Genomic DNA, 18,910 nt, shown 5'->3' with positions numbered 1-18,910 from the left:
GAAACCGGTCCCAGGTGTCAAAAAGATTGGGGACCGCTGCTGTATACAGTTTGAGAACCACTGCATTAGATCAAAACTACAGTTAAGAAATTCACAGCTACAAATTCAATGTAAATTAAATAAATCTAAATTCCATAATAGACTCAGTTTATCAGCCACATTAATTTTCAGGATTATGGTACTGAAGGCACCTCAATCATTCTTTGAAAATCTAAAAAGACATAGCCACAAAGGTAAAATTTAGGGCCTTTTTAGCTACAAATAGCCTATGAAACTTAGTTTTACCCCTCATTAGGAAAGTTAGGATTTTAAAGTATTTCTTACTTTTCCAAAGCTATTTATTGTTAAAGAAAAAAGTCATTTCCTAACTATAAAGACTTTCTCTTCAATCTTGTGAATAATTATTTAATAAAAGGCATATTCAGGTTTGTAAATATACTAAAAGATATGCCTGATCTATAGAAAATATTATAGCAGTACATAAGGGGTTTTTACACTGCTAACATAAGAAACACACGTTCTGAGTTATTCTGCACATTCTAGTAGCCTCAGTTGCCTTGGTTTTTAATGTCTAGTTTTGTAAGATCCAAGAGAAGTGCACATACAGACATTGTGGCTCCATAATCCACCCTCTGAAAATATTATAATTATATATGTAATTACTTTCTATATATAGAAATAATAAAATAACTTTATGAATTGTTAGATAAATTATTAAATAAATAATACTTTACCTTGCTAAGGTATCCTCATCTTTCAGGTCACCACACATTAAGAGGGCTGGTTCAGTTTCACAATCTATTTAGTCTTTATTTTCTGACATTAATAAGAATTAGGCTATTTAGGGAAAAGACCTCATTATCAAGGCCCCTTGCTATGTTTTTAAACATGGTTCCTCTGACACCAAAAAGAAGCTACACTGTGGATGAAATGCCTCAAATAAAACAATGAAAATCATTGATTTGGAAAATGCAAAACTCTGAAAAATACTCTTTTATAATTTCTTTTCCATAATTACAGGTTTTTCAAAAAAGATTTTAAAAAATTCTCTTCCGGAATAAGTGAAGATAATGTGCCAAAACCAAAGCACCTGAGTCCTGGCAAGAGTCTGTTCTTAAGTTATCTTTTTGGATTTGTTTTGTTACAACAGAAACTTAGTTCTTAAAGCACTTATCCAAAGACCCTGGACTTGTTTTATTTTACTTGAGGACAAAGACATTCTTGCAGCAGGACAGCTTAAACTCAGGAAGATGTCACTACAAGAAAAGGCTGAAATTCACTGCCATCTTCTAGGACTCGGTTACCAGTGTCAGCATGCCCTGAATTCACTTTAGCACATCTAATAACAGCACAGCTCAGGAGGTGCTATATAAACTTCATATACATTTAACAATGGCTCATAGCCTCACTGAATTTTTAAAGCTTTTTAACAAACTGACTGGAGTGATAGACTTTAGGTGCAGCCATGAGACACAATTTTAGAGAAAAGGGCTGTTCAAGTATATTTTTTATGATAGATAGGTATACTTATGCTATAAAAAACTTAACACTAGGGCTTCCCTGGTGGTGCAGTGGTTAAGAATCTGCCTGCCTAATGCAGGGGACATGGGTTCGAACCCTGGTCCGGGAAGATCCCACATGCCTTGGAGCAACTAAGCCTGTGATCCACAACTACTGAAGCCCGCGTGCCTAGAGCCTGTGCTCTGCAACAAGAGAAGCCACCGCAATGAGAAGCCCATGCACCACAACGAAGAGCAGTCCCGGCTCACTGCAACTAGAGAAAGCCCACGCACAGCAACAAAGACCCAATGCAGCCAAAGATAAATTAAAAAAAAACAAAAAAAACAAAAAAAACTTAACACTAGTAAATTAAGCATTTTTTTTTACAAATTTTTGTCAATGTTTTCAGATGTCAGATTATCATAATATTCCCCCAAAGATTCTATAGACCAAATAATCTGAGCTGGTTAAAAAGAATGAAAAAATGAATGCAACATTTAATAGAGCTTTTATTTGTTCAACTTGGTAAATGTAGAATGTAATGGTTTCAAGGAAAACTCTGGAGTATTTCAGTCACAACTCAACAGTTAACATGATTTTGAAGAACAGTCTTATCTTCAATATCTACCCACCCTTACACAGACACATCTACAGGAATCCATGTACATACATATTAGTTTTCAACAACCCAGGATTCTCAACAACTCTAGAATGTAGATTTTATATTCTCACACACTTCAAAGTTATCCATTTGATGCAGGATATAACCATAAGGAGATAAAAATTCATGCAATGATACTCAGGTTTTGAAAAAGTAAATCCAATATTTGATACTTCAATGCTATGTAAAGTGCATTGAATATCTAAAATAAAACAAGTGCCAATTTCATCATGAATTAATAACATATTTATTGTCTTGAAACCAAACAGGCCCAAGCTGCTTTCTGTCTTTCTGAGTCACCTCTCTATACACTCATTGCTCTCAAACTTCCTGTGTAATGAAAACCAAGATATTTCATTTCTTCTTTGCAGTTCACAAGAGATGGCAAAGGGCTCAAGGTAGGTATGTTCTTGATAATTCAGAGTCAGAAAGTACTTCTTCTTGTGCAGAAGGTTCATAGTCTCCTGCACTTTCAGCCAATTCAATATCTAACTCATCATTACTTTCTGCACTGTAATCAACTTCTTCAAGGAATCGAGGTTCATCTTCATCCAAAACATAAGTGGTGGGGCTGTAGCCAAAGCACATGGAACACACAAGATTTCATTAGTTTTCAAGGCTCTAATATAAGATTATTTGGCCATACTGGATTAACTTTGATTTCAATATAATACAAGTAATTTGGGTTAATTTTTTAAAATGTTACCCAAATGAACAAATTAAGAAATTTATAGTAGCGGAAATCTATTGCATTGATAATAAAGGGTGAAATGCTGATTTCTAATTATCTGACAAGAGTGTCAATATATATGCTACAATTAGATAGCTACAAAAAACAATGGACTCGCTCATTAGGTTACTTCTTTGAAGGATTCCATCAATTTGTAGACTCTAAAAGTGTATTTTAATCACTATAAATCAAGTAACAGATAATTTCAACCGGCTTTATAAGAAACTGTGGTATCTAATTGGTTCCTCCAGTAATGCCCTGAAACCACTTATTCTAAGTCTGTAAAGTAATTATTTGCCATGAAAACGGACCATATACCCATCCTCACAGTTTCCACTGGTCAAGAATAAAAATGAAAAACAAGTGAACACTCCATACCCAGGTTAATTACTTTCCCTTAGGACACAGAAGAAGATATTTGCTAAAAGCACTAAGTGCTTCTAAATATTTCATTAGGCAGGCTGTTTGGGATTAAGACAACCGTTCCACTAGGAACATATTCTTTCCTCTTCAAAAAAATCACAGTATTCTGACTTCTCCCCATTTGGGAGATTTTACACACACACACACACACACACACACACACACCCATATCAAAGAAACACTACAGAAACATTTCAACGTCCCCATTTTGTGAGCAAAACGATCTTAGCTTCATATAGATATGTGTTTGTTTATATCCCACCTACTTCCCATTGCTGATACAATTAAAAGCTATAAAATCAGACAATAAAAGGGGAACAATAATCTTGTCAAATGAGCAGAGGAAGAGATGTTATTAGGCACCTAAAATGAAAGAATTCCTGCAACTGAATATTAAATTCAGTTCAGATATCTGGAAGTTTAAACAGGAAAGACAAGTTAATGGATTATATTGTTCTAATTTTCTGAGACAAGAAGGCAAAACTCATCTGGTGAGAGTATCTTTTTTCCTAGAATTGTTTTAATCTTGCTAATTAAGGAAAAGAGAATAACACATTGCAAAACCACCTTGATCTTGTATAGTAAACTTCCTCTTAAACGCTGAGAGCTTGCACCATGATACAGTAGTCCTGATAAATCAAGCTGAGTGGTTTGGAAGATTGTGTAAGACTTTACAATACATCTAACATTCACAAGAACAATTTCACCATTATGCAACTAAAATATCATCACTCTGCTAGGTTTTTAGAAAAAAAAAGTTGGATTAAAAAATTATTTGCCTTTAAAATGACAATTATACTCTTTCTTTCTTTTGAAAAACTGTTAATTCATTCCATCTTGACCTTGGTGTTTCAAATTCTCAGGGTGTCCCAGGGAAGCTAAATACTAAAAAATTAATCAATTTGAACAAAGGGAAAGAGTTTAAAGAAAAAGCCTAGTCTTATAAACTGTAAGTCAATAAGGAAACTGAAGGAGAGAAGTTAATTCAGGGACAATAAAGATGCCCAGGATCAAGCCACAGAAGCTTCCAGAAAACAAGGAGACTTGGAGCTGGCATCAGATGCTGGCAAGAACTTTCAGACAGAGAAGCACAACCTGGAAGGAAAGCTCCTGGAAATTTAGAAGAAATCCCACAATAAAGAACGTTCAGTGCTCTGGATACAGAAAATAATTTAAGACTGTAAGTTCTTGGTTTTGGCTTATTCATATGCCGCCTGTGACATGAACTCCATTCACGTTCTGGCATCACCCATTCTAAGAGCCAGGAGTGGACTAGTTTCATATTCTTAGCCCACTGTTGTAACCCACACTGGCCCTGATATTTGACTCCTGTTTCTGTGGATCCTAACAAAATCATGTTCCTAGCCCAGCTTCATTAAGGACAACACTACAGCTGAAATATTCAGTATATCCTGCAATGGTAACGGGGCCATCAGTGCTAACTTATGGTGGGGAGGGGGGCAGAGGGGACAGGAGAGGTCAGTAGATCTGGGTTTAAGGAGCTAGAGGGATACCGAGATGAGGAAAGAGAAGGAAGAATACAACCCCCATCGCTCACTGAAAGCAGCCTTCTTACTGTCACTTTAGATGCTCTTCTTTTATTAAAGCCCACGCTGCCCTTTCTCTATACACGCCCTTTGTACCCTGCACATTCTATCTGATGTTTCTCATATGCATTTGAAACCATCTATTGAGGGCCTGTCTTCTCAGTACTAAATCACAGGTGTCTCTTGGCACCTCCTGACGGTCGGCTCCCAGACTACCTGATACACTGTAGCCCTGAACAAATGTTTGCTGAACTCCATGAGAAGCCACAAGGTTGACAAGATCATCCATTTTCATATCACCCAATCCCAGTGATTTTACCTTAGTGAAAAAACTTAAGGCACAAGATCAATCCTAACAACTCAGCTTTACTTTTATTAATAATTCCAACATACGTTTTGAGCGCTTTACAACTCAGGAAGTTCCTGCACACACATGATCTCACAATAACCTTCACTTCAGAGAAAGACTAAGGTAATCTGCCCTAGTGTTATAAAACAATCCCTTTATATCAGCAGACAGGAATTCAAATATTATTTTAATCATAAAAAAAGAAAGTCTAATTTTTTTTATTGGGGTATAGTTGTTTTACAGTGTTGTGTTTGTTTCTACTGTACAGCAAAATGAAGTAGAGTTCCCTGTGCTATACAGCATGTTCTCATTAGTTATCTATTTTATACATATTAATGTATACATGTTAATCCCAATCTCCCAATTCATCCCACCCCACCTTTCCCGCCTTGGTGTCTAATCAACATTTAATTATTTCCCATCAACGACTACGTTGCTTTTCCCACCACTACTTCCTTGTTCCCCTCATTTTCTTCACATATGTTTACTCCTTTTGCCCTGTTTTTGTTTCATTCTAATAGCTGTTCCATATATACCTGCCTTAATGTCCTTCTATTCTGGATTTTAGAAACATTTCATTCTAAAAGAGAATAGCATTTTAATTCAAAAACAAATCCTCCTCATGCTGCTTCAGGGTAAATATCAAAACTTTCCCCCAAAGGGCATTCTCACAGGACAAATCATTGAAATTCTCTGTTGTATGGTATTGTTATGATGTGGACAAGGTTTATAATTCTGCTTCATTCAGATTCAGAAGGTTTTCTGGCTATCCTTATGTTAAACTATCAAGCACTGCACAAAATTAAACCTAAAAAATTAAGTGTCTCCCTCAGACGTACACTCATCTGCTGCCATTACGGCTGTTCTGACATCCGAGACACCAGAGTGTAGACCCTCAGCTCTGTTACCTGTACAAGCACGGGGGACACATGGAGTCGGAAAGTCTGGGTTTGTGCCTCTACTCCTCTGTTAGCCAGCTGTGTGATCTTGAACAAGTCACTTACTTTCTCCAAGCACCGGTTTTTCTCAAGTGTAGAGCAGCCCCACCACCTCACAAAGTGGTCTGGCTCAAATTAGATAGTAAATGGGAAAGCATTTGAAACTCCTAAGCTGCACAAATATAAAATGTTATTACGACATTAATAAAACCTGCCTTGTTAAAGAAAAAAGTAAATCAATCTTTCTCCATTCCTAAAGAGTCCAGGTGATGGGCTGCCCCAAGCCTAGCAGACTAAAAATGCTGCCTTACCTTTGTAACTCAGGATCCTCCCTTAACCCTGCACTCTTTTACAATTCTGAGACCAACCTTCCTGTTTTCAGACAGTAAAATTTTAAAATAAATAAATAAAGATACCCTGGGGGAGAATTTCTGAAACTTATTTACAAACAGAAAAATATTCCATTGCCCACATTGTCAGAAATTTGTGACTCGCTGACTGTGTCTTTCTTGTGTTGAAATGTTAAGTCTAAGGTGAAAGAAAATCTCTATCTGCACAAATATTGGAGAGTATTTTACTTATATAATTTGATTCCTACCCTATAGCCTCTACTAAATATCACAAAGTTAACAAAATTATCCATAAAAAGCACAAATAACAACTTTTGTCAGTCTTAAGTGCCCACGGCATACATATAAGTACTTGCACACACATTCACATGCAACACACACACACACACACACACACACACACACACACACAGTGTACAGAATGTTTAAAAAGAGATTATCTATTTGGAAAAAAAAAGGAAAGTTAAGTTGCTAATTTACTGATACTTTGTTGGAAAAACAGTGTAACAGTTGCCTTTGGTTAACAGTTAAGTCACTAAACTCCAACTTAGTTTGCTATTGATCTAAAAACACTCCTTGTGCATAATGAGAGGGTTAAATGGTTAATTCCTAACTAATACAGGACAGCTCCAAAAACTGAAACCATTCCCTTTCAGTAATTTTGCTTAATCATTTGGAAGATGCAAGATATAAGGAAAGTACAGGGGAATTTTGGAGTTAGACGTGGATGCAATTCCTGGTTCTGTCAGGAATTACTACATGGATGACCTTGATAAATTCATCTCTGAGCCTCGATTTACACACATATGTAGAGGGGTTACAATTCCATCTGTCTCTGGTCATTCTCAGTAGAACATTAAAATCTCTGAGATTAAAAAAAAAAAAAATCTCTGAGATAACAATCCAACTTAACAGAAATTCGGAATGGGCACGTGTGTTGGGGGTCCCAAGACCACCCCAGGTTTAGTGATTTGCTAGGAAGATTTACAGGATTCAGCACGGAGTTGTATTCAAAGCTATGACTTATTACAGTGAAAGGATACAAAGAAAAATCAACCAAGAGAAAAGGTGCATGGGGCAAAGTCCAGAGGAAACCAAGGGCAGGCAAGGGCAGTGGCTAAGAGGCAGTGTAGTCATCAGAGCTTTCAGCAATTTCAAAAGAATGCAGGCAAAAATTGGAGTTCAGAGCTGCGAAGTTTCCTGAAGGAAGGGAGTTACAGAGATGTGACCCCCAACAGTTCTGACGTAGAGGTATTTGACAAATTCTTAAAATACACAATGCAAGAAGCGGAAAAGCAAAGCAGAAAGCAGCAAAACAAATAAAACAGAAAATAACAGAATTTTTGGCAGTCTTGTGGTGCTAAGGAAAGGAGAAACACTGGGCCTTCAATTGTGACCTCTGGAGGGCTACAACTTAGAAAGGGGGGAGGCGTGAACCGAGAATTACACAAGCTTCATAAGTTTTGCAAACCCATCTCAAGTCAGCTCAGCTCCTCACTCAGTTGGGGCGATCTGCCCTACTCTACGGCCTGCCGGAGGAGAGAATTCATTCTTTGAATGAATATGTGCTCTTCTTATTCTGATATATTATATTCTTATTTTGAAGTCTCAAATAGACACCTATGTGAGAAGAATAACTTCATTCTTCCAAGAGGCTACCAAGAATTTAACACATATATATCTATAAATATATCTGGTCATCAAATGTCTTGTCCAGCTAAGTCTTAGAGACTAACGATGACTAACTTGACACCTGCCTGAATCTCAATGATAAGGATGATCATTGCCTCCTCTTACGATAAGCCTCAAAGCTTTCATTATAGTCAAATCTGGCCTGTGGACCTAAGTGCTCACTTAAGTCCCAGTTATTTTTCTAGATGATTTCAATTTCCTCTGTATTTGTGGGTACAACAGCATTTCACCGACTTCGTACAAACGCACAAATGGTTCACTTTTAGTTATAAGCAACTATGATTTCCAGGGGACTTGGAAGTTGTGATACTATCTTCAATTACATGGCATGATTTATCTGCCTAGAAAATATTCCAGTAGCAATTATAGCTATAAGAATTTTCTACGTGGTAGTAATAAATGACTCTCATATGCAAACCAGACTCAAATATGTGCATCACAGTCACTGAAAAGGAAGATCCATTTTTAAGATTAGCTTGATTAAATGGTAAACTGTACATTAAAAATGATGCACATTAATATTAGTAAGCTTTACTATACTAGATATTGCTGTGAACATTTGGCCACAAATGATCTCTACTGACAGAGACTCTCCTTGACCAAACTTGAGGCAGGGTCCTCTGAGTCCTCTTTCTGACTTGGCCCTGACCTGGGGCTCTGTCCTTAGTTCAGTGGCTCTGCCTTGCTTACTCCAGGTTTAGCAAGAATCTTGCTGAGTCCGTTAATCCCTTACTCTCGGTATCTGATCACCCTGGCCTGCTTTCGGCAAAAATTCTGTCATGTCCGTTTAGTCAGAATCTCCCTTACCCCTGATGTTTACTCTTAGCAATTTTCCATCCACAAATCCCCACTCTGTACCTCAGCTATAAATCTCCACTCTTCCATACTGTATTCAGAGTTGAACTCAACTCTCCCCTACTGCAAAACCCCACCGTAGCAGTCCTCCTGAATTAAGTCTGCCTTGCTGTTCTTTAACAAGTATCATGAATAATTATTTTTTCTTTAAGAATATTAATTTAATTTTTTCGGAAGAAAAAGTTCTTATATATTTACAAATAAACACTAGCTTCACGTAAAGAAAGTGTGGATAATATGGAGGTTACTATTTCATTCTAATGTTAATAGTGTGCAGCAATCAATATCTTTGTATTACTTTACCAATAACGTCCAGCTATCCTCTCTTATATTTCTAGGGACGGGGTAGAACCTTCAACCAAGAACATTATGATGTTAACTGGTCCACAGACCTGTACTCATTTCCTATACCTTAGTAGAAATGTACTCTACATTTATCAAAACACATCAAATTAGATTTTTAAAGAAGCATTCACACAAAATAGAACTAATGTTAAGCATGTTTTAAAGGCTTTCTTCAGCTTAAGTCCTATTTATTTTATTAGTTGCATTAGGAAAAATTTTTCATCAACTTTTCTTATGTCTTTGTATATGCACAAAAAGGAATTAAGTAGTGATACATGGATGAATCTCAAAAACAAAGGTAACTGAAAGAAGCCAGACACAAAAGGTCACATATTGTATGATTCCATTTATTTGAAACATCTAGAATAGGTTAATTCATAGAGGCAGAAAGCAGATTAGTGGTTGCCAGGGGCTGAAAATGCTGCTTAATGAGTATGAGGGTCTCCTTCGTGGGCGATTAAAAAAAGTTTTGGTACTAGACAGAGGTGATTGGTGGTTGCAAAATATTGTAAACAAACTAAATACTATTAAATTGTTCACTTTAAAAATGGTAAATTTCATGCTGTGTGAATTTCACCTCAATTAAAAAAAAACAGGTCCAAATACAGTTTGATTATAAGATAATAAGTAGGCTTCATTTAAACAAGGCTATATTTTTTATTACAATAAAACACTATATAGAGTTTGGTATTTTTCAACTTCACTTTCCCATAATGTTTCAAACATACTTAAACTTAAAACCATATGCTTATTATCCTGAAATTTAGTCACCATCACAATTTCCTAATGAGAAGTATTGTTAAACGCTTTATCAGTTCTCAAATCCTTTAAATGAGGGTCACTGAGAATACTGCTTAGTTCAGGTAACAGGTAAAATAAAAACACTTTTGCTAAGTTCAAAAACACTATATAGCTGTGTATGGTCAGGCCACTCAAGATGGCTGCTCTCTTGCTCTGTGTACATCCCCCACTCAAGGAGTGCCTGCCTCACCCACACCCTACTGGCATGACTGACCTTCCCTCTTAATCATAGAGCCTAATAAGCAACTTGCCCCACGCCCCATCCTCCCACACCTACCCCCAGCTTAGTGATCTTCTACTCTTCAGATCAGAATGGCTCCACCTGCTAGTTTATCAAAGGGGCTGTGAGGGACAGGCTCTTCTGCTGGTTTCCCTGGTAACTGGTGAGCCAACCTGATGCCAATTCTCTGTGTCACTGGTAACACCCACCCCCTACCACCCGTAGCGAAGACTGCGGCCACGTCCTGCCTGCTGTCTCTTTCCAGGACCTTGCATTGGACATGTAAGGGTCACTATCCAATAAACCAAGGATGTTTCTAGCTGTCTCTGGGCTCGCTCTTCGGTTTTAAGGCTGGGCAATTACAAGGCTTGCAGGCCTGTAGGGTGCAGCCTAACAAGCTTTAAGTTTTTAAATGAGTTCTACCAACATTCCCAGCTTTGACCTAAAAGAAACACACCCCCTAGGAAAGACATAATGCAGACTTAAGTGTTGTATGAAATGGAATTTTTATTACACAACAAATACAATTGGGTAAAATTAAAATGATTTGTGTGTGGCAATTTCCAACAAATGCCCTAAGAATATAAAACATAATTAATTTTCAACCACAGGCTTCACTGAGAAGCAAGTTCTGTAACTTATGATAAACACAGTGGACCTCAAAGGCCACTAAGATGATGGGAAAAAAAATAACTTTTTTAAAAAGGATAAACCCATAAAAAAAGAAAACTGGAGAGGAGATAATAGCAAAGAAGAGATATCAATAAAATGTTGGAGGATGGAGGAAGATGGATGAAATTAGTAGGCTTGAGTTCCAACTTCCTCCAATTTGCTGAGCATCTACAGTAGGGGAAGCCAAGGAAAAAATGCCGATTTGTATTACAAAGCCCTAGAACAGTTCAGGAATTGAAGATAATGGTTATATGGGGAACTGAAAACAGAATTGGTTAAAAGGTATTATAAAGAGCAATTAGATCTTTAGATCCCCTTGCTTGGGCCATGCCCTAGTTCAAAGAGATGGAAAGTTGACTTTCTAAAGACTTTTTATCAGAGAGGCTATTCACTTAGGGCAAAAGGCAGAAGTGGGGTAAAGGTGAGAAGAGTAAGTGAAAGTCTGCTCAAAATAAGTCCTACTAGGCTCCCAGAATGCTGGCTTATGCACCTGGGCAATATTTCTCAATTTTAAAAAATCATCCTCCCTAGTTTTTTTTAGAGTTTTTTTCCCCCTAATCCCCCCTTAATTCACTACAATTAAGAATTAAAAAGATAAATTTCACATCAGATTTGACTCAGCTAAAGGAAGCAGAGGTGAATTAAAGGTTGGTTAGAAAAAACATCCAGAAAAAAGCAGATGGACAGAAGAATAGAAACTTATTCATGACAGTAAAAGACACAGAGGACATAGTAAAAAGGTCAAACTTAAAAGTAAATGGAGGGGCTTCCCTGGTGGCACAGTGGTTAAGAATCTACCTGCCAATGCAGGGGACATGGGTTCGAGCCCTGGTCCAGGAAGATCCCACATGCCATGGAGTAACTAAGCCCATGCGCCACAACTACTGAGCCTGCGAGCCTAGATCCCATGCTCTGCAACAAGAGAAGCCACCGCAATGAGAAGCCTGCGCAGTGCAATGAAGAGTAGCTCCCGCTCACCGCAACTAGAGAAAAGCCCAGCAACAAAGACCCAGCGCAGCCAAAAATAAAATTAATTAATTTAAAAAAAAAAGTAAATTGAGTCCCAGAAAGAGGGAGATAATGGAGCAGAATCAATGTTTGAAGAGAAAATGGCTAAGAATTTCGCCAAACTGATGGAAGACATCAAGCTGCAAATTTAAGAAACCTTGTGAATCCCAAGCAAAATAAATAAAATCACATCTAAGTTAAACCCCTAAATAACTAAAGACTAAGAGAAATTCATAAAAGCAACTTAACCTTAAAAGATAGATCACGTTCAAAGGGGCCACAATCAGACAAATGGCTGGCTTGACAACTCAGTGGTGGAAGATTGAAGACAATAGAATGATCCCTCAACATGCTGAAAAACGTTTCTCTATCCAAAAAAACACCCCTCAAAAATGAAGGTGAAGACTTAAGAGTATTCTTTGAGTAGAAGAAAAATGACCCCAGACAAAAACTGATATGAAGAAAGAAATGAGAAAAGGGGCGGGGAGTGGCGAGGCAGTAAACGTGTGGTGAGATCCAATGACTGCATAAAACAGTAATAACAGCTACAAAGTGTAAAATGCTCATAGTATACTCTATCTGACAACAGTAGTACATATATTGAGAGGGGGTTAAATGGAGTTAACATATGAAGGATCCTATATTGTCCCAAGAGATAAAAATTCACATTTATATTGAGCTTGAATATAAATACGAATATATTTTATATAATATAAATGTAAAAAGTTTAGTTTAAATAAATCAAATAAAAATCCTTTTAAAAACACAGGGCAAGTGGAACAAACAAAGCAAATAATAAGCAGGTAGATTTAAATCTAAATATGTCAATAATTACAATAAATGTAAATGAACTAATGTTCCAATTAAAAGATAACTGTCAGACTAAAATTTTACAAAAACAACTATATTCTGCTTACAATATATTTACATATAAAGAGAAGGTTAAAAACAAACACTAAATAAAAAGAGAGCTAGTTATAGCTTATATACATGTAATACCAACATGGTTAAAGAATCTGTCTGCTTTTTAATATAAAGTCTTATATTCAGAAGTTTTAAGCATTCCAAGTAAAATAATTTTATAGATCGGTAGTTTTTATGCTTTGTTCAACTTCTAATTGATTTTTAGATTCCAATTATTGTTTATAAAACTAAAGTATCTTCTATTAAATGAAGCAATGGTATATATACTAAATGGAAAACCTGGGAAATTATTTTTCGTAATTATCAAAGATTCACTTTGAATAAGTCTCTTACCTTTTTCTTAAGTTTATTTAAACAAACTCAAATGCTATGTGCCAAATACCGACGGGTTTATGGTGTTGTGAAGACTAATTATTTGTCATCTATAAATGAGTTACTGATTACCTTGACAAAGGCATTTAATGTTTACTATTCTTGCCGCTGCAATTGTTCCAAGCTTACTTGATATAAATTGCCTATAGAAAATAAATTAGTTCACAACAAATAGATACTCTACCTTGAGAAACAGTTAAACCTGAGGAAGATAAAATTAAATTGAGGGCTACTATGTGGAATAAAACCATCCACATTGTACACAGAAACAAAAGCATAAATTGAACAGGGGAAGATGGGTTTGAAAGATTTTTACGGGTCAACTCACTAAAAAAAATGGGAAGAACTTAATTCATTCAGATGATATGTCAGGTTTACATTAAGACCAGGAAACAGAAAGTTACCAAGGACAAAGAAAGGATCCAGAAGAGTACAGACAATAAAGAGAAAAGGACAGGAAGGTAATCTTAGTAAAAGTAAGTGGTTTCCTAGTTCCATCTCTAATACCATCATTTGCCTTTTTCACTCCAATATGGAAACGTGGCTTCACCTGCTTCTGATTCCATATTCAATCATCAAGACCTCTCCATTGCCACCTGATACTGTCTCCTCAAACAATCATTGCCACATTACCTCCTTATTTGAGCTCTCATCCTCCTCTCAAACATGAATGATTCTAGTTTCCTCAAAGGTTTTCTTGCCTCTACCTTCCCAGCTTCAATCAAATCTTTACATTATTTTCAGGCAAAAAACACCAATTAGCATACTCCACCCAGTGGCTTCAAAACTGCCAACTGCCTAAAGGATAAAGTCTAACATCCTTACACTGATATTTAGGGTACTGTAAGACCTTTCCCCCAACCAACAAGCAATCCAACCCAATTGAATCTGAAAATCTTATGTAGCAACCTACCACTTCCTCAACTCAGTATGTGACTGGTACTATGCAAGGCACCATTAGACAGTGTTGAAAGGCTTAAATATGGTCCCTGAGGTTAACTAGGAGTTAGCTAGGTAGGTGTGACTGACAGACTTCTCTCAGAAGCTGGTTTAGACAAATACATGCTTTGAGATCCTTATTATCCTTGCTCTAACCACAGAGCAATGATAGATAAAATGTAAAACAGGAAAACAAAAAAGACACAGATGTATACAGAAACAACATAAACATCTCCTTGGACCAGTAAAAGCATAGAGGCACAAAAATAGGTCATGGGTCTCCTGAATTCCAGGTCCAAGAGCAGGCAGCAATAGCTCCTTCAAAATAACAGGGAGGCTTAAGTGTCCTAGAGCCAGGGAATTAAACCCAGACTCATGGCAATCGAGCAGCTGGAGTGAGGCTTCCCACTTTAGAAAGGAGGCTGAAAAAATAAGGCTGAGACTTCTGCCTAAGGTTAAGATTGTATAAAGTTGCAATTATTAAGTCAGAAAAAAGGAGACAAAGCAGCAAAGTCAGAACCCTCATGAACACAGTCACTTGTCCAGCAAAATCCCCAGTATCGTTGAAGGATGGGAAGTAGGAAATACAAGACTAATAAAATGCTAGTGTAAGCTAATATAAGCTTGGACTGGAGCCTAGAGAGGGCCAGGTAGAAGCAATACAAAATCATTAAGGGATTAAGGGCAAGACTTGAAAGAGCTGGCGGTTTGGGGGAAGCTCTCATTTAATATGACCTTGCAAGTTACAAAAGTCTTGAGAAACCGTGATGAGCTTACCAACACAAAAATAATGGCATAATCTACAAATGACTATGAAAGTGTTTAGGGTCTTCAAAGAAGGGAAGAATAGTGGCCATAAGAATAAACAAGGAATCATGAAATTAAAAAATGCAGAAACAAAAAAGAACCAATTAGATGTGAAATATATAATCTTTAAAATAAAATACTCCCATGAGATAAACTTTAGACCAGAAACAACTAAATTTAGTGAATTATAAAATGCTACTGAAGAATTTACCTAGACTGAAAGAGATAGAAAATGTGAAAAAGTTGTTAAGAGACATGTGTGGAGAACACATAGAGAAGCTCCAGTGTAGGAATTCTGGAAGAACAGAATAAAGGAATTGTCAAAGAAGCAATTTTCAAAAAAAAAAAAATGGTTGAGATTTTTTCAAAATTGAAGAGTCCTCAAATTAAACGTACATATTAAGTGTCAACCAAGGTATATTCTTTTTAATATACCACTCCTAAACACAATGCACTGAAACTGAATAGCACTGAGGATAAGGATAAAACCTTAAACAAATGGAGGCATAGACATTTTGATAGAGGAAAAAGCAAATGCAAAGACGCTGGGATGATAAAAAGATTTTCATGTTCTAGAATAGCACTACTCAAGGTATGGTCCACAAATTCTTTGTTACTGGTCCATGGCAACAAAAGCCTAGGAATTAAAATGAAGTGTTCAGAAACTTTTACAACAATTTTACATAAAATTATGTGTCTGGTGACTCTAATAACAGGAAATTGGAGCTTATATTTGCATTCCTTGGGGTGCCCCCTTCCATTTGTATAGTACTTCATTCTTACTGTATTTTATTCAATTACCAATCCATAACAAATTGGAAAATAAAAACTAGACCTTTGCTAGTTTAGAAGCACTGTCATAAAAACTATAAGATGGTCAGTGTGGTTGGAATGGTAAGAATACAGAGAGAGAGTAGGACAAGCTAAAGGGGGAGAGAAAGGTATAGATGGCTCATCTGGACCTCAGAGACTCTGATAATGGATATAGGCCATATATGTGGAAAATAACTGAAGGACTTTAAGCAGGACAGTGACCACTTCGTACAAAGAAACTGGAGGATACAAAAAAGTAGGGAAAGACCAGTCAGAGGCTATTGGAGTAGAGCAGGCAAGAGATGATGGCAGCCTGGACCAGTGTAATGGCAGAAGTGGTGGAGAGAAATAGAAAGATCTGAGAAATATTTTGGAGGTGAAATCAAAAAGCCCCAAGTGATGGATTGGATTAAGGGTAAGGGAGAGAGAAGGAGATGCCAAGAATAAGATTTCTTACAAGAGCAATTGGGTAGAGGGAGGTGGATACAGATGAATGGGTTTGTTTGGGGAGAGGTAGGGGAACAGAAGTCACAAGTTGAGTTTTAGAGAAGTTAATTTTGTGTCCAAGTGTACAAAATCAAGTCGGAAGCTGGATACATAAGTCTAGAGCTCAGAAGAGAGGTCTGGAAGATTATATGTATTTTGGAGTTATCAATACACAGATGTAATTTAAAATCACTGGAATGAGTATCATTTATGGAAAGTGTGTAGGATGAGAAGAAAAGTTGAAAGAGGAGAAAAAGCAAAGAAGATAGAGAAGGAATACTCAAAGGAAAGTTTTTGAACACCACAGGCCCCTTTTTTGGCCTCAACAAATAAACCCAACTGATCTGTGTTACATTTACTATAGCTTTTATTTCCAAGGTAATTGTTATCAGTGATTGCCAATGCACAGCAAAACTAAAGGATGATTATCAAAAGCTAGGAGAAAGAGGGAAAGGTGAGAAATATGTACAACTTCCCTCCCACCCATTTTACCAATAATGCAAATAATGACAAGAATTTACAATGATTCTTGAAAAGTTTCCAAGAAGCAATAAAAAGGACAGCCAAATGCGTAAGCAATCATTATTAAATAAGATTTTAAAATCATAAATGACAGTTAGCTATGAGGAAAAGAGCTTTGTCAGTCTTGGTGGTGGGGGAGCAGTCTTAAAAGCACTAAGTATATACCAATAATTCCATCGGAAACTTTGGAGCTAGCTTGTTTCATCTTCAGCCAACAATCAGAACCTCTCTCATTCCTCCTTATTCGCTCTACCCGTATTAGAAACCAACTAAAACAAAAGAAAATAAGAATAACAGAAATCTACATTCAAGAAGCAGCACTTTGAATAACTGGACACCAGTAGTATACATTAGAAGTATCAACCTCAAAGAACAACTCCAGAAAGCTCTGCAGTCACCTTTTCCCTCAACTTACCATAATACCTGGTGCTTACAATACAGAAGTATTACACTAGCATAAGCTTCTAAACATTTTGAATTTTAATACATCCTGCATAGGATATATCAGTTATCATTCCTTGCTTAAGAACATATACAGTTACTACTTCTCTTCTATAAAATCCACACTAACCTTCCCATGAAACTGAACACCTGCTCCCATAATGCCTTCTTCAACATTAGCTTTTCTGAGCTCCAAGCAATCCTTTCCACCTTACCTAAATTAGCCTACTTCTTATTGCCAACTTTGTTTCCTTCATGTTAGCTCCTATTTCTTTACCAAGCCTCATTTACTATCTTTCAAGTCCTAGCCTAAAACTTACTAATTTAAGAAATTTATTCCACATAAATCCAGGTGATTTTAAATTATTTACTCAGTAACTTTTTTCTCAGTATGTCTATGTAATTTTTAAATTTTGTTTTTTTAAATATATTAATGTATTTTCTGTATTTTTTATAATCACCATCATGCCCCTTCACAAATGTAAATTGTGCTTTTTCTATTATACTATCAGCTCCTTTCAGAACACTATCTTTTGGGGAATAACAAAAGTATGAAACACAACGAAGAGCACGTGCCATGAGATCATTCTGTCAGGCTGGGAGAGGTGCCTGTCCTAACTAATGTGCAGAAATGAACAGAGAGTCAATAAAAATGAAGAATTAGGGGAATATGTTCCAAACAAAGAACAATAAAAATATCCAGAAGCAGATCTTAATGAAATAAAGGTAAGTGATTTACCTGATACAAAGTTCAAAATAATGGTCATAAAGATGCACACCAAAGTTAGGAGAGTAATGCATGAACAAAGTAAGAACTTCAAAAAAGAGATAGAAAATATTAAAAATCCCCAAACAGAAATGATAGAACTGAAGACTACAATAACAGCACTGAAAAATGCAATACGATGGTTTCAACAGCAGACTAGCTCAAGTGGAAGAAAGGATCAGCAAACCTGAAAACGGCAGTGGAATTTTTTCAAACAGAGGTGCAAACAGAAATAATGAAAGAGTGAAAATAGCTTAAAATATGCATTATAGGGGTTCCAGAAAGAGAGGAGAGAAAAGGAGGCAGAAAGGTTATTCAAGGATTAATGGCTGAAAACTTCCCTAACTTGGGAAAAGAAAGAGATGTCAGACAACTGGATCTAGGAAGCCTAGAAAGTACTAAAAAAGATATATCCAAAAGGACCCACACCAAAACACATTATAATTAAATCATCAAAAGTTAAAGACAAGGAGAATCTTCAAAGTAGCAAGAGAAAAAGAAACTCATTACATACACAGGAACCCAGATAAGACCATAAACAGATTTTTCAGCAGAAACCTTGCAGGCTAGAAGGGAGTAAGATGATATACTCAAAGTTCTGAAAGGAAAAAATTGCCAATCAGGAATACTCTACCTGGCAAAGTTGTCCTTCAGAACTGAAAAAGAGATATAAGTTTTCCAGATAAACAAATGATGAAGGAGTTCATCAACACTAGACCAGTCTTAAAAGAAATGTTAAAGGGAGTTCT

At 36.5% G+C, this 18,910-nt stretch overlaps 1 protein-coding gene across 5 annotated transcripts in view; it reads right to left on the bottom strand.

Annotated features, from left to right (window-relative positions):
* Positions 1-2,012: 2,012 nt before the first annotated feature.
* AGTPBP1 (ATP/GTP binding carboxypeptidase 1) overlaps positions 2,013-18,910 on the bottom strand; it is a 178,751-nt gene continuing 161,853 nt past the window's right edge. For all 5 annotated transcript variants that reach the window (XM_059924507.1, XM_059924508.1, XM_059924510.1 and 2 more), the window contains one exon: positions 2,013-2,732. In XM_059924507.1, the coding sequence (XP_059780490.1) occupies positions 2,555-2,732 (178 nt within the window). In that variant the 3' untranslated portion in view covers positions 2,013-2,554. The remainder of the gene's footprint in view (positions 2,733-18,910) is intronic.

Source organism: Balaenoptera ricei, chromosome 6 (genome assembly GCF_028023285.1).
Source record: "Balaenoptera ricei isolate mBalRic1 chromosome 6, mBalRic1.hap2, whole genome shotgun sequence".
In the NCBI taxonomy this organism is placed as follows: domain Eukaryota; kingdom Metazoa; phylum Chordata; class Mammalia; order Artiodactyla; family Balaenopteridae; genus Balaenoptera; species Balaenoptera ricei.
The sequence above is the reverse complement of the archived record's forward strand: the minus strand, read 5'-3'. Positions and strand labels throughout refer to the sequence as shown.